The 16892-nt window shown below is 44.9% G+C and overlaps 1 protein-coding gene across 5 annotated transcripts in view; it reads left to right on the top strand.

The window, feature by feature from the left end:
* Positions 1 to 16636, top strand: part of dus2 (dihydrouridine synthase 2) — a 111016-nt gene extending 94380 nt beyond the window's left edge. For 3 of the 5 annotated variants that reach the window (XM_068049489.1, XM_068049493.1, XM_068049491.1), the window contains one exon: positions 14166 to 16636. In XM_068049489.1, the coding sequence (XP_067905590.1) occupies positions 14166 to 14424 (259 nt within the window). In that variant the 3' untranslated portion in view covers positions 14425 to 16636. The remainder of the gene's footprint in view (positions 1 to 14165) is intronic. The other 2 variants (XM_068049490.1, XM_068049492.1) reach the window with 1 other exon arrangement.
* The last annotated feature ends 256 nt before the right edge of the window (positions 16637 to 16892 follow it).

Here is a 16892-nt window from a genome sequence, read left to right on the forward strand (position 1 = left end):
AGGCCATCTCTCGTCTTTCAAAAGTAATGTTTAGATCCTCAGATTTTCCTGGCCATTTTCTGCAAAGCAGGTTGTGAAATTCCTGCAGCCCACCGGTGTTCCACTAGCCTTAGATACATGGCTAATATCTTTGCAATGATACAGCAATCCCTTTGATGGTTTACAATTATTACTGGGTAGGATTCTGTGTCCAAGAGAAATTATTGGTATTAAGCTGTTTAATGGGTATGTTAGATGGCATTTGCAGTAAATGCAGTTTCTGCTGTTTGTTGCTTGCATTCAGTAGCAAATAAAAACTAATTAGATAGAATAAATGGATCGCTTTTGGTAGTTAAACTTGTTCGGCCTATCTCATTCAGGTTTTTAAAAAAAATTGTTTTTGGCTCATCAAGGTAAGGGAATGAAGCTCTTCTCATTTCAGGTACATTAACATCAAGTAAATGTGTCAGGTATAGCACAGCCAGACGCAGTGTAAAGCTCCATCTACTTCAGCCTCTACTCTACTGGTGTGACATTCTTTCCATTTCCCACCCTCAGCCAGCCATTTTGTGGTATCTCTGAGTAAGACTGCCGATTAGTTCTGAAGTAGGACAATTCTGTGCTGTAGGCCCATGCCTACTAGGAAAGGGATTAAGAATGACCAAAAACCAGCAAAGGCCCTGACAACATCCCGACTGTAGTACTGAAGCCTTGTGCTCCAGAACCAGCTGCGCCCCTAGCCAGGCTGTTCCTGTACAGCTGCAGCACTGGCATCTACCTGACAGTGTGGAAAATTGCCCAGATATGTCCTGTCCACAAAAAGCAGGACAAATCCAATTCAGCCAATTACCGCCCCATCAGTTTACTCTCAGAATCATCGGCAAAGTGATGGAAGGTATCATTGACAGCCCTATCAAGCAGCAATTACTCACCAACGCTCAGTTTGGGTTCTGCCAGGACGCTGGCCTCCAGACCCCATGACCAACTTGGTCCAAACATGAACCAAAGAGCTGAACTCGTGAGGTGAGTGTGGTTACCCTTAACATCAAGGCAGCATTTGACCGAGTGTGGCATCAAGACGTCTTAGCAAAATTGAAGTAATTGTGAATCAGAGGAAAATGCTCCAATGCACTTCTGGCTGGTTTCCCACATTTTACTGCTGCCTGTGTCTTAACTGCACCAAGTCCCATTCCCCTATCACCCCTTAACCTACATTTGCTCCCAGGCAAACAACATCTTGATTTTAAAAATTCTCATCCATGTTTTCAAAACTCTCCATGGCCTTGCCCCTCCCTATCTCATCTTTGTGTGGTCTGCAAACTTACTGATCATGCCCCCTACATGTACATCCAAATTGTTAATATGTACCACAAAAGGCAGGGGACCCAGTACTGAGCCTTTGTAACGCCACTGGAAACAGCCCTCCAGTCACAAAAACGCCTGTCAACAATTACCCTTTGTTTCCTGCCACTGAGCCAATTTTGTATCCACCTTGCTGCATTTCCCTGGATCCCCTGGGATTTTATTTTTTTAACCAGTCTGCCATGTGAGACCTTGTCAAAAGCCTTGCTAAAATCCATGTAGACTACAACAACTGCGCTACCCTCATCTACCTTCCTTGTTACTTCAAACAAATTCAATCAAGTTGGTCAAACAAGATCTTCCCTTAACAAATCCATGCTGACGATCCGCACTTATCAGGCAAGCAGAAACGGTTGATTCTCAGTATTTTGGTTTGACAAGTCGTCTTTGTGCTGGCAAATGGTCGAGTATGAGGTCTTGAAACATCACACAACAATGAAGAATTAGTGATCCTCCTTTTAACGGGTGGCGCAGTGGTTAGCACCACAGCCTCACAGCTCCAGCGACCCGGGTTCGATTCTGGGTACTGCCTGTGCGGAGTTTGCAAGTTCTCCCTGTGACTGCGTGGGTTTTCGCCGGGTGCTCTGGTTTCCTCCCACCACCAAAGACTTGCAGGTAAATTGGCCATTGTAAATTGCCCCTAGTGTAGGTAGGTGGTAGGGAATATGGGATTACTGCAGGGTTAGTATAAACAGGCGGTTGTCGGTCGGCACAGACTCAGTGGGCTGAAGGGCCTGTTTCAGTGCTGTATCTCTAAATAAGTAAATAAATCTCCTCCAGTCCCACAATCCTCCAAGATATTTGCGCTCCTATAATTCTGGCCTCTTGTGCATCCCTGATTTTAATCGCTTCAACAGTGGTGGCCACGCTTTCACTTGCCTAGGCCCCAGGCTCTGGAATACCCTCCCTACACCTCTCCACCTAGCTTTCCTCCTTTAAGACACTCCTTAAAACCTACCTCTTTGACCAATCTTTTGGTCATCTGACCCAGTATCTCCTTTTGTGGCACAGTGTCATACTTTGTTTATAATGCTCCTGTGAAGTGCCTTGGGATATTTTATTACATAAAAGACACTATATAAATATAAGTTTTTGTTATTGGAGTCATATTTAGCACAAAGGAAGATGGTTGTGGTTGTTGGAGGCCAATCATCTCAGTCCAAGGACATCACTGCAGGCGTTCCTCAGGGTATTGTCTTAGGCCCAACCATCTTCAGCTGCTTCATCAATGACCTTCCCTCCCTCATAAGCTCAAAAGTGTGGATGTTTGCCGATGATCGCACGGTGTTCAGCACCATTCGCAATTCCTCAGATACTAAAACAGTCATTGCCTGCATGTAGCAAGACCTGAACAACTTTCAGGCTTGGGCCGATAAGTGGCAAGTAACATTCATGCCACGCAAGTGCCAGGCAAAGACGATCTCCTGTAAGAGAGAATCTAACCATCTCCCCTTGATGTTCAACAGCATAAAGAGCAAGAGGGTAACTAGGGAAAGAGTTGGCCCGCTCAAGGACAGAGAAGGGAATCTATGTGTGGAGCCAGAGGAAATGGGCGAGGTACTAAATGAGTACTTTGCATCAGTATTCACCAAAGAGAAGGACTTGGTGGATGATGAGCTTAGGGAAGGGAGTGTAGATAGTCTCAATCATCTCATTATCAAAAAGGAGGAGGTGTTGGGTGTCTTGCAAAGCATTAAGGTAGATAAGTCCCCAGGGCCTGATGGGATCTACCCCAGAATACTAAGGGAGGCAAGGGAAGAAATTGCTGGGGCCTTGACAGAAATCTTCATTGGCTACAGGTGAGGTCCCAGAGGACTGGAGAATAGCCAATGTTGTTCCTTTGTTCAAGAAGGGTAGCAAGGATAATCCAGGAAATTATAGGCCAGTGAGCCTATAATTACATCAGTGGTAGAGAAATTATTAGAGAGGATTCTTCGGGACAGGATTTATTCCCATTTGGAAACAAACAAACTTATTAGCGAGAGGCAGCATAGTTTTGTGAAGAGGAGGTCGTGTCTCACTAATTTTTTTAGTTTTTTTTAGAGATACAGCACTGAAACAGGCCCTTTGACCGACCGAGTCTGTGCCGACCATCAACCACCCATTTATACTAATCCTACACGAATCCCATATTCCTACCACATCCCCACCTGTCCCTATATTTCCCTACCACCTACCTATACTAGGGGCAATTTATAATGGCCAATTTACCTACCAACCTGCAAGTCTTTTGGTTTGTGGGAGGAAACCGGAACACCCGGAGAAAACCCACGCAGACACAGGGAGAACTTGCAAACTCCACACAGGCAGTACCCAGAATTGAACCCGGGTCGCTGGAGCTGTGAGGCTACGGTGCTAACCACTGAGGAAGTGACAAAGATGATTGATGAAGGAAGGGCATTGGATGTTATCTATATGGACTTCAGTAAAGCCTTTGACAAGGTCCCTCATGGCAGACTGGTACAAAAGGTGAAGTCACACGGGATCAGAGGTGAGCTGGCAAGATGGATACAGAACTGGCTCTGTCATAGAAGACAGAGGGTAGCAGTGGAAGGGTGCTTTTCTGAATGGAGGGATGTGACTAGTGGTGTTCCGCAGGGATCAGTGCTGGGATCTTTGCTCTTTGTAGTATATATAAATGATTTGGAGGGAAATGTAGCTGGTCTGATTAGTAAGTTTGCGGACGACACAAAGGTTGGTGGAGTTGCGGATAGTGATGAGGATTGTCAGAGGATACAGCAGGATATAGATCGGTTGGAGACTTGGTCGGAGAAATGGCAGATGGAGTTTAATCCGGACAAATGTGAGGTAATGCATTTTGGAAGATCTAATGCAGGTAGGAAGTATACAGTAAATGGCAGAACCCTTAGGAGTATTGACAGGCAGCGAGATCTGGGCGTACAGGTCCACAGGTCATTGAAAGTGGCAACGCAGGTGGATAAGGTAATCAAGAAGGCATACGGCATGCTTGCCTTCATCGGTCGGGGCATAGAGTATAAAAATTGGCAAGTCATGCTGCAGCTGTACAGAACTTTAGTTAGGCCACACTTAGAATATTGCATGCAATTCTGGTCGCCACACTACCAGAAGGACGTGGAGGCTTTGGAGAGGGTACAGAATAGGTTTACCAGGATGTTGCCTGGTCTGGATGGCATTAGCTATGAGGAGAGGTTGGATAAACTCGGATTGTTTTCACTGGAACGGTGGAGGGGTGACATGATAGAGGTTTACAAAGTTATGAGCGGCATGGACAGAGTGGATAGTCAGAAGCTTTTTCCCAGGGTGGAAGAGTCAGTTACTAGGGGACATAGGTTTAAGGTGCGAGGGGCAAAGTTTAGAGGGGATGTGCGAGGCAAGTTTTTTTACACAGAGGGTGGTGAGTGCCTGGAACTTGCTGCCGGGGGAGGTGGTGGAGGCAGGTACGAAAGCGACGTTTAAGAGACATCTTGACAAATACATGAATAGGATGGGAATAGAGGGATACGGTCCCCGGAAGTGCAGAAGGTTTTATTTTCGGCAGGCATCGAGATCGGCGCAGGCTTGGAGGGCCGAATGGCCTGTTCCTGTGCTGTACTGTTCTTTGTTCTGATTACCATCGCTGAATCCCCCACTATAAACATCCTGGGGGTCACCATTGACCAGGAGCTGAACTGGACCAGCCACGTCAATACTGTGGCTACAGGAGTAGGTCAGAGGCTGGGAATTCTGTGGCAAGTAACTCACCTCCTGACTCCCTAATGCCTGTCCACCATCTGCAAGGCAGAAGTCAGGAGTCATAATAGAATATTCCCCACTTTCCTGGATGGGTTCAGCTCCAGGAACATTCAAGAAGTTCGACATAATCCAGGACAAAGCAGCCTGCTTGATTGGCACCCCGTCCACCACCTTCAACATTCACTCCCTTTACCACAGACGCACAGTGGCAGCAGTGTGTACCATATACAAAATGCACTGCAGCAAAGCACCAAGACTCCTTCAACAGTACCTTCCAAGCCCATGACCTCTACCACCTAGAAGGACAAAGGCAGCAGATGAATGGGAACACCACCACCTGCAAGACCCACTCCCAAGTCACACACCATCCTGACTTGGAAATATATCGCTGGTCCTTCACTATCACTGGGTCAAAATCCTGGAACTCCCTCGTGAACAGCACTGCAGATGTACCTACACCACATGGACTGCAGGGGTTCAAGAAGACAGCTCACCACCACCTTCTCAAGGGCAATTAGGGATGGGCAAAAAATGCTGGCTTTACCAGCGACGCCCACATCCCATGAACAAATAAAAAGAACCCATTTCACATAGGTCGCCTACGGCCAGCAGGCAGAGCCTTTCCTTTCTCCTTTCTGAGCTGTATTTAAACTGAGATCCCAGGGGTGATAGGCCAATAACAAACCTACTGCACCACCTAGTTACCCAATGCAAGTGAATGCTGAGTGGGTGTCTTACTTTTCTTCTGGTGAAATAATTGCCAGAGGTCTACTTGACAGCATGGTAGAGAATAGCAGATGAACTTTTATTTTTTCATCTGTTCACATGTTCTCTTCCACGAGTATTCAGATTAGTCTCTGCGGTTGTAACTTGTTCACTTGTAGGCTTTTGTTTCATCTTAAATGTTTGGAGTTGTTGAACTCATAGGGCTGAATTTTATCCTCGTTGGATGGGAGCCGTCCACCGACCAAAAGGTAGGTGGCGATCCCGCATCTGCCTGGCCTGGGGATCCAGCCTGAATTTTATGGTCCCCAAGCCTTTTAAAAAGTCTGAGGTGGAACTTCTGCCTCATTGAGGCAGGAAATCCCGCCTAATGGAGCTGCCAGCCAATCAGTGGGCTGGCAGCTCTTAGTCCCAGCAGCGCCACCGGGAGCGGTGGCTACTGCTGGGAGTGCAACCCAACATCGCCAAGAACAGGAAGGACGACCCCGAGAAAAGGTAACTTTTAAGGGCCTCACCTGGGGTGATCAGTTGGGCCCCGGCGAGGCAAGGGTGGTTGATTGGGGGGTGGGGGGGTGGGGCGAGGGCCCTGCTGGACATTTCGGGTGGTTGGGACATAGGAGGCAGCCCTGACCAGGAGGGCCCCCCGCCCCCATCAAGCCATCAGAGAGCTGCCTGCTTTTGTCAGGCGGCTTTTCTCAGGCCTGGGCCGCCCAACTGGCCAAGGTTAAAATCTCCTGTGGCGGCCGTCAATTGGCCACTTAAGGGCCTTGATTGGCCTGGGGAGGGCGGGTCGTTTCCCGCTCTTGCCCTGCGTAAAGCGGGAACTGGTCGGGAAGGGCCCCCCGCAGCCCCCCACTCCATTTTACGCCCACCATCAACCCCACCCCCAGCCACCATCCCGCACTTTGAGGGTTCGTAAAATTCCAGCCATAATGTGTTTGTACAGATTAGAATTGGTTTGGGTGGTGTTCATTGGATGGCAGTTTGGGACATCTGCACAACACCATGAGGTGGCTGAATGTGCGTTTCTACTGAGTGCCCAGTTTTAACTGCATCACTGTTAGGAAGAACAGAGCATCCCCACCTCCCTTCCAAATGGTTCAGTTGATTAACATTGTGAAGCCTGACTGTACTGACCAGAGGTTCCCTGGTCGGAGACAGGACTGTACTATGTTTTAAGTTAGGGATGCTACAGTTGGCTTTCTTGCTGTTGAGGAGAATATTGACCAAAGTTCTATTGGTTAGCTAGCAGAGAAGCCCTGCTGGTGTGTATGTATGCTTATCGGGTGAGGACACAGTCAGCTCAGGATGAGGCCCTTCCCACTGCCCCATTGAGGTCAGATAGTGTGCTGACACTTAATATCTAGGATCATACACGAGCAATGTCCACTTGTATAAGATACCAAATAGCACCTGGCACCCATGCAACTCTATTAAAACGTTGATGCCTTTGGTAGAGTAAAAGCTGGTGAGAAGGGAAGGATGACCTGGCCAGAGACCAGGTGCTTTCCCACACAAATATCAGAGACCAAATCACTTCTGGCCTAATGCTGTACATGTCCTGCCAATCTATTCAGAGCAGCACTGACTGAATCCTTGGAACAGGTTGTCTTTTGCCTTGGCTCTGATATTGCATAGTACCAGAAGAAAACAGCTTTAAAAAGAATGTTATTCTCCAAGAGAAAAAGCTTGTAATAATCCACCAGTTATGATGTAGTTTGTGTGAAAATGTTAAATTATCCACTTAAATTGTTCACTATCCGAAGAAATATTTAGGCTTCCAAGATCTCCAAACCCGCTTTCTCTTTCAGAAGCTGCTAAAGGTGCAGCATGGCCCAGAAAAAGGGCACTAGTCTGCCGTAGCACCTTCCCCAGTGTAAAGCACAATATTAAAGTAATAATAAATTTGTAGAAAACATTTCTATGAAGATAGATTGGAGAAGTTGGGACTGTTTTCTTTGGAGAAGCAAAGGCTGAGAGGAGATTTGATAGGGGTATTCAAAATCATGAGGTGTCTGGACAGAGTATTAGAATTAGAATATGACAGCGCAGTACAGGCCCTTCGGCCCTCGATGTTGCGCCGATCATCTGACCTACACTATTCCATTTACATCCATATGTCTATCCAATGACCACTTAAATGCCCTTAAAGTTGGCGAGTCTACTACTGTTGCAGGCAGGGCGTTCCACGCCCCTACTACTCTCTGCGTAAAGAAACTACCTCTGACATCTGTCCTATATCTTTCACCCCTCAACTTAAAGCTATGTCCCCTCGTGTTTGCCATCCTCATCCGAGGAAAAAGACTCTCACTATCCACCCTATCTAACCCTCTGATTATCTTGTATGTCTCTATTAAGTCACCTCTCCTCCTCCTCCTCTCTAACGAAAACAACCCCAAGTCCCTCAGCCTTTCCTCGTAAGACCTTCCTTCCATACCAGGCAACATCCTAGTAAATCTCCTCTGCACCCTTTCCAAAGCTTCCACATCCTTCCTATAATGCGGTGACCAGAACTGCACGCAATACTCAAGGTGCGGCCTCACCAGAGTTTTGTACAGCTGCATCATGACCTCGTGGCTCCGAAACTCGATCCCCCTACTAATAAAGGCTAACACACCATATGCCTTCTTAACAGCCCTATTAACCTGGGTAGCAACTTTCAGGGATTTATGTACCTGGATACCAAGATCTCTCTGCTCATCTACACTACCAAGAATCTTCCCATTAGCCCAGTACTCTGCATTGCTGTTACTCCTTCCAAAGTGAATCACCTCACACTTCTCCGCATTAAACTCCATTTGCCATCTCTCAGCCCAGCTCTGCAGCCTATCTATGTCCCTCTGTACCCTACAACACCCTTCGACACTATCCACAACTCCACCGACCAAATAGATAGAGAGAAACTGTTTCCACTCATGAAAGGATCGAGAACGAGAGGGCACTGAATTAAAGCAATTGGTAAAAGAAGTAAAAGCAACAAGAGGAAAAACTTTTTCATACAGCGTGTGTTTAAGATCTGGAATGCTCTGCCTGAGAGTGTGGTGGAGGCAGGTTCAATCGAGGCATTCAAAGGGGAATTAGACTGTTACCTAAAAAGGAAGAATGTGCAGGGTTACGGGAAGAAGGCACTAGTGGAATGGCACTAGATGAATTGCTCATTTGGAGAGCTGGTGTGGACACCATGGGTCAAATGACCTCCTTCTGTGCTGTAACAATTCTGTGATTGGCTGAATCACCTTTAATGCACTGTTTGCTGATTTGGGATCCTCATTATCGAAAGGACAACAACAACTTGTATTTATACGGTGCCTTTAACATAGAAAAACATCCCAATATACTTCACAAGGGGAGAAATGACCATTGATCCCAAGTATGAGTAATGATCAAAGGTTTGGACAAAACAGTGGGTTTTAAGGAAAGTCTTATAGGTAACAAAACAGTTGGGTTTAGGGAGGCAATTCCGAAATTCAGTTGAGGGCCTGGTCACCAGTAGTGGGGCAAACGGATGGGGGTGAAGCCAGAGTTAGAATAATGAAGAGTTTGAGGGGCAGGGATTGTACTCCTGGTGATGGTTATAGAGATGGAGTGGGGGCGGGATGGGAGGTGGTGCGGGCAGTGGCTGATGCCATGAAGGGAATTAAACAAGGATGAAAGTTTCAAATTTGAGACACTGGGGGAGTGAAAGCCAGTGTGAGTCAGTGAGAACAAGGTTATTGGTAAGTGGGACTTGCCACATGATGTTATGGGGGTGGAAGTAGGTGTCTTTGGATGGAGAGTATATGAAGTCGAAGCTTACCTTAGGGTCAAGTGGGATTCAAAGGTCTGGTTCAGCCTGAGAAAGTTTCTGGACAGAGGGATAGAGTTGGTGGAAAGGGTGCGGAGTTTGTAGCAGTGGCCAAAGACAACGGCTTAGATCTTCCCAATATTTAGCTGGAGAAAATTGTGGATCGTCCAAGACTGGATGTTCGACGAGCAGTCTTGCAACACAAAGGCAGTGGAGGAGTCATGAGCCTGGTGGAGAGAGAGAGAGAGAGCTGTGTATCTTCAACATAAATGTGGAAGCTGAGCCCATATCTACACATGCTCCAAGGGCAACATGAAAATGCGGAAGAGAAGGGGCCCAAAGATAGATCCTTGAGTGACCCCCAAGGTGAGATTGCAAGGACAATCCCACCGAGTTGGGCAACAGAGAAGAGGCATTGGAGGAGGATAGTGTGGCTAGATGAAAAAAGGCTGCAGGCACGTCGAGCAGAATATGGAAGATAATGCAACATGGCAATAGTCATTGGAGACAGGAGCTCTGACTCTGCATTCTGGGGTTGATTGGGACCATTTCAGTTATATGGGTGGATACCTAATTGGAGCGATTCAAACAGAGAGTTGCTCGAGAGAAGAGCACAGATTAGAGAGGAAAGATTGGAGATGAGTAGTTTGGCAAGATGGAGCAGTGGAGGGTAGATTTTTTTTTTCAGGAGAGGGATAATGATGCTCATTTTGAGAAGGAGAGGACAGTGCCTGAAGAGCAGGAAGATTATATTTGAGGAAGGTGCAGGCTGTAGGGGGAGCTTGGGGCACTGGGAATAATTTTGAATTTCTCTAGTTGTTTTTATATCTTCCCTTGGAGAATTGTGGTAGAATTCTCAAACTATTTAACAGTCTGACAGGCTGCAATGTAAATGCTTCTTCCATAGCTGTAACCATCTTTAAACCAGCTGATATTGTGGTTAGTCCCATATGTTTCGTGCTTATGGACTCCCACAGCCTATCTGATGAGGGCTGGGCCACCCACAGTCACGAGGCTTGAGTATCTCTCTCGATGTCAACCCTGAATGCAGAGCCAGAGCTCCAGTCTCCAATCACCAAGACTGGCTGGAGTGGGATATAAATCTTATGCTTCTGACTCAGGCAGGAATACTCATCGTTCCAGCAAAGAGCTGATGTTCAAAGTAGCCCCTCTCTGTGCTGTACCCTCTGTGATTCCATATCTTATCGTTGCTTGGCTTCCAGAAATACGTAAACTCTGAGGTCGAGTTACAAATATGAAGTCCTTTATAAATGTCTCAGAACTTTTTTTTTGAAATGGGGATAGGATTTTTTAAGCTAATGATTAAGTGCAGATTTAATCATAGTACTTGAGCCCAATCTTAGGTATTTTGTGTTGTGTAACAGCTCTCTCTGAAAATTTACCATTAAGTTTGTCCAGTTGATGTGCCATCATCCGGGCCGTAGAGCAGCACAGCACAGGTTTACACCTTGTTCTCACACAGCTGCTATCTGGGCATTTTAATGCAAGATTAACTCAGGTGCTTCCCCACAGGATGGAATGGTGCAGTTGACACCTCCCAACGGTTAGGTACAGAATAGCAGTGGCTAAACAACCTAGCTGCTCACCTACCTTGCCAGCTGAAAGGACTGAGCCAAAGCAGGGGTGAGAAAAGGAACCAGTACAAGTTAAAAAGCTTGAACTGTTTTCCACCTGTACAAGCAGGTGAAATTTTATTTGATCCTGACTCTGTCCAGCCAGTTAATCCAAGGGTTAACAGGAGTTCACTTTAACAAGTGACTGGACTTTCACTAACATTGGCATGTTTCCTCAGCCTTTCTTGCCTGGTACAACGTACAAGGGTAAAGTGAGACTATTTATAGTCTGGTAGAAGCAAATAACTGAACACCAAGCAAATGATTAACATTTAAAAAATACTCAAAACAAAAATCCCATTGTCCTCCAGAGTTCTGACTTGATGTGCAGTCAGTTTCTGACCTGCAATATTCAGAAGTTTACCTGATTATTAAAAGCTTAGCAATATTGCTCTTCATTTGTACGTATTAATTAATTAATTGCTGAAGGGCTATTTTGCTTTGAGAAAATATGACCTTAATAAATTAATTTGCCCTTTATGGTTTGAGTCAGAAATTTCTATGATCTATTTGAGTGAGGGTTGCTTTTTATTGGGGCCATATGCTTAAATGATACAAATTGACTCCTGACAATGTAGCCCAGCGCTGACATCAGAGGGCTCCCAGCTTCGCACATGCGCAGAAGAGACTCTTGCAGTCAGTATGGTGCTGCACATGTGCAGCCTACGTCAGCACCCAGCTTGCCAGGTCTAATTCACACTTGCTCGCGAAAACGTCGTCATGTACTGCAACGTCTGCTCACCACTCACTCCCCGCCTTGCCACTTCTCCTCCCTCGGCCGCTCTTTCCCCGCTTCACCTCTCCACTTACTCCACTTACCTGTAAGGCACTGGCTTCCCGCCTCGCCACTTCTCCTCCCTCGGCTGCTCACTCTCCACTCCCCCCGCACCGCCCCCCCACCTAACTTTGGACCACTCGCCACTTCCTCCCCTCTGCTCTGCTTCTGCTCCCCACTCCCTCCTGCAATTGCTGCCATTCTTCTCCGCAAGGGGGAAGCGGGGGAGAGAGACAGTGACAAGATAGGTAGGGGAGGGGAGGGAGACTTTGGGTTTCATTTGTTTTCATTTTTGTGATAAATTGAGCAGCGCCACCTTTACTACTGGCAACTGCCAAAAACGACGCAGACAGTGACGTTTCAGTGCATGAGGCCACATGTGCAAGTACTGCACCAGCTAGTGGTTGCGCTGTCAGCAAATGCAGCCTAAATGATAACCAGTCATTTACATCTGTGGAAAGCATTCCTTACTTGTTTCATTGCTGAGATGCACTTGTGCACTGCAGCATTTATGTGGCTCGTTCAAAATAACATTTAGTTAAGATCACTATATCATTTAAATTCAAGTTTTTTGTTGGAGCTATTGCATTATACACTAGATAACTGAATCAAAGTTTCTCTGTATAGATGCTGGTGTTGTCAGGTTATGATTTTTATAAGGTAAAAAATGTCTAATCTCAAATCAGCTGCTTGTAGTTGACTTAGAATAAATCTCAGGTCTGTGTCAAGAAAACTTGCTATGCCAAAGGTTTTTTTTTTAATTCATTGATTGGAAACATACACTAAACTTTTAATGAAACAGAAAGAGCTGGAATTCTACAGTTAACTTTTTTTTTAAAAAGCTGGCAGCCAAGATGGCCACTGCAATTTGCATTTGAACACCTTAGACATTCCAAGGCCTCAAACAGGTGACACCTGTTTGAGCCTGTACACAAGACAATGGCTTACTCTGTTGAGTGAACCACGAGAGATTACATTCATTCGTGTGGCATTCAAAGCCATCGTGGCATATTAACTTTGAAAGGGCCAACCCTTCCAGGTGTAAATAGTAACATCCTGAAGCCTGAGGGATTGAAATTCCTAAACTTGAAACTCTTGAATCTCATTAGAAGGTTCCAGGCAATACACTGAGGCAGTCATGTGACTGTCTGTCTGTCCATCTTGTGGAAGCTGGGCATTTTCCCTTGGATAAAAGAGACAAGCCAGTGACTGATTCTGGATAGAAGCCAGAAGAGCTCTCTCTCTCTCCAGAAGACCTCGTGCAAAGCCTAGTTGCTGGATCCAAGGCAAAGACACCAGGGGAAGAAAGCCATCTACAATTCAGCCTACAGGAAAAGCCTGAACCAGGTAGGCCAGCCACCTGCACATTTACCAGCCAAAGACTGCAAGAACACAACTTCAGCAGGAGGACAACGGAATCATCCAACCCCACAGACTGTGTATTAATTTTTATGTGTTCTGGACTCTAATCCAACCACAAATCTACCCCTCATCACTCTCATCTATTTGTGAGTGTGTGTGTGATTTTCGTGTGAGTGCATGCGTGAATGTGTAGTGTTATTTTATTCTATTTAGATCAGGTTTAGATTATTAAATATAATAAACTCACCTCTTTCTGTTTAAACTCAAGAAAACCTATCCGATTGGTTCTTCTACGATCACAACAAAGGTAAAACGTAAAACACTTACTGAAGTGGTAACCACATCCACTGTTTAACAAAGGAATAAACTCTGTTGCAGTCAAATAAGAGGAAGGATAAGAGACAAGTGACCTCTCCTCACCTGATCGTAACATCTGTTATATAATTTGTGTTTATCTTTCCCCAGTTTTCATCCTTTTTTCTCCTGTGACTCATGCTGGTTTATACTTCCTGTAGTCTAAACTAAACATCAACAAGCTATTCCACTCTATAGGACATCCCAATCAGAACTAACTTTGTCCTTGCCTGACTTCTATAGATCAGGGGTAATAACCAGGATGATTTTTCCATTTTTGGGTACGTGTTTGTCAGACCAACGGTGTAGCTCCTGTCAAAATGCAACTGTATGTAGGGTAAAAATATAAATGATGTCACTTGCATGTATTAACATTATGAACGTGACAAACTGCTGCTCCAGCTATCCTCCCTCCCCAGCGAACAGTGATGCCTGTTTAAACAGATCCTTTTTTTTTTCATTATAACCTTAAAATTAGCCTCATTATTTTTCTTTTCAGGGATAAAACAAAGAAGGTAGTGGAACAATCCGCAGCTATTGTGTGCCTGCGATCTCTCGGACTCCCTGAGGGAAGATTGTGTGAGGGAGAAAACCCAATGAAGCACAAGCGAAAAAGAGACGAAGAGGCCTCCGACGGCACAGAAATTACCTGTACTACCTCTCTGGACATGAATAAAAGAAAACAGTCTGTCACTGATGAAAATATAACAACTGACATCCCAGCTATAATGCAATAAATTGGAATTTTATGAAGTGGCATGCGCAACGTTTTATACATACTTTTAACCAGCCAGTACTCCCTCTTTGTTTTTCTTGTGGCTGATCTTCCATGAACTCTGTAGATTTTGCTGGAATGTTGTTTTAATATGGTGGCCACATGCCTCAGGAACAAGGGAGATCCTGGTCTGCCAGAGAAACTGCAGCGAGTGCTAAAGTGTTTGTTTTCTTTCCCTATTGGTTTCTGCCTTACACAAATACCTGCATAGTTTTCAACCCATTAACCACATATGATTTAATACCTTTTAGATGTGGTATCATTTCTGCGCAGGCCATTCTATGGCTTCACTTACCACCTGGAAATATTTATTTAACATATATTCTTACTCTTAGTTGCCATAACAGACTTTTCACATATGTCATACCTTCCCCCCCCCCCCCTCCCCTCCCCCCACCCCCATCCCACTGCAATGTATTTTCTTTATGCATCGAGTTGGCTTTCTTCTCTATCTTCCTGTATTAACAATGAGTGAACGTAGCAAAAAAAGTACAGAAACAAACATTCTTATTGTGTTTTTATGTATATTTGTACTGGCAGAATGCTGGTTCAAGGTGCTACTGCATCATCATTTACGTTTTATTCCTTTTGTTTAATTCACCTTCTCCATTTCATTGCTACTGTTCTATTCAGTACTAGGGCATAGCTTTGCCATGTCTAATTCCGTCTTGATCTGCTTAAGAATTCCCTTATGCCAGTTTCCTTATTTATTATTTGAGTACTTGCTATAGGTTGAACAAAGCAGACCTTTCTACACACATGCTGCACGTTGGAATTGCAGCAGTTGGCATCATTTTGTAGGTGGCCATGAGCTGTATGGGAATTCTTTGCCTGAAACTATGTTTTTTAGTGGGAATCCAGTATTGTGATGAATTTGTGTACAGATTAGAGCTCTGCAATGTTGTGCATTGAAGCCTGTGCCTTCAGCTTGTAATCTAATTTGGCATTGAGCATAAAATGACAGCAAAGGTGCTGTGTTTTGTTTACGCTGAAGAAGAATGCTCACTGTACAGGTGTTAAGTCGAAGGACTCCACCATGCTGCCTTCCACTTCTCATCATTGTCTTTTCATCAATATTTCTTTTTGAAGACCCTAGAGGGTTAATTCTGCAATCCCGTGCTCCAAGTGAGAAACACTGCTCAAAGGAAGTGCAGCTCTAAGATGTAGCTAAAACAGTGAATCCCTGATCCAATAGCCTGTGAACATGAGTTTCCCACTGTGGTCGTGAGAGCATGGAATTTGGACTTTCATCTGTGGGCCTTTCTGTAACTAAAAAAACTGGAGTGTTTTGATTTGATTGGTTCTTTTAGTGTTGAAAATGTGTTAAGAGCTTCTTGTTCCTAATCTGGTCGGTTAATGAATGATCTGACTTTGTGCTAACGTTAAAGATATTGACAGTCAGTTCTAATCTGCTGAAATTGGGGGTAACGGGGTTAAACTAGACTTTGTTCCGTAGAATTAGACACCCGTTAACCTAGGCTCAGCTGGCTGCTGCTTTCACAGGAACCTACTGCAGGATGACTGAAGAAGCCTGCCCATTTCAGGAGGGAAGTGCCTTTTAAGATGCAAATCAGGGTCCTATGACATACATGGACCCCTGATTACCAATTTAAGAGTGCTATTTGGGATTCTACCAAAATACTGCAGGCTACTGCCAGTCCGGGCTCCCCACTCCACCATCCCTCTTGGCTTCACCTCCCCACACCTCTCTCAGGACTGACCTGCAACTGTCACCGGTCTCTGTGGCCAAAACCAGCAAGCTGCCTCTGGACACCCCATGTAATTTTCGAATGGACTATCTCACAGCTCATAAAGTACGGGTGCTAACACTCATTTAGAATGTTAATCTTTTGACAAAATTCATATTGTGTTAATTTTCAATACCTAATAATGCTCTTCAGTCTTTTTGCTTTCATTTTTTTCATCCAAATAACTATTGAAGCATTTTGATGAAAGCAGATTTTAACCTGATATATCAGCAATGGTTACTACTAATAAGCTGCAGTAATGGCACTGGGCATGTTGAAGGGTTTACTGGCATGGGTCCAATGTTACTTTGATGCATTTTTAATTGAACTAAAAGAAGAGCATAATGCATTTTCTTTTCTGAATCATTAGCAACCAAGTAAACCATTAAATAAAACAACTGTTAATTCTGTATTGGTTCGTTGAAAGATATGGTTGTCTAAATACTTTGAAGGAAATTCAACCTCCATGTCTAGTAGACTATTGGTATTGTTCCAGGCAGAGGGGAGAGACATTGAAAGTATGCTCCTTTAAGAAACTTGTCCCCTGTACAATCAGAATTCAACTCTTTAATTTTTTTGACCAGAAGGTTCACTATCGGGATCCCAAGCCACAGCCAAGTGGACTGAAACGTTGCAGAGTAGCTACAAGCTACATCACGTCTGAAAGAGAAATATTAAAAGT

The sequence above is a fragment of the Heterodontus francisci genome, chromosome 17 (assembly GCF_036365525.1).
Source record: "Heterodontus francisci isolate sHetFra1 chromosome 17, sHetFra1.hap1, whole genome shotgun sequence".
In the NCBI taxonomy this organism is placed as follows: Eukaryota; Metazoa; Chordata; class Chondrichthyes; order Heterodontiformes; family Heterodontidae; genus Heterodontus; species Heterodontus francisci.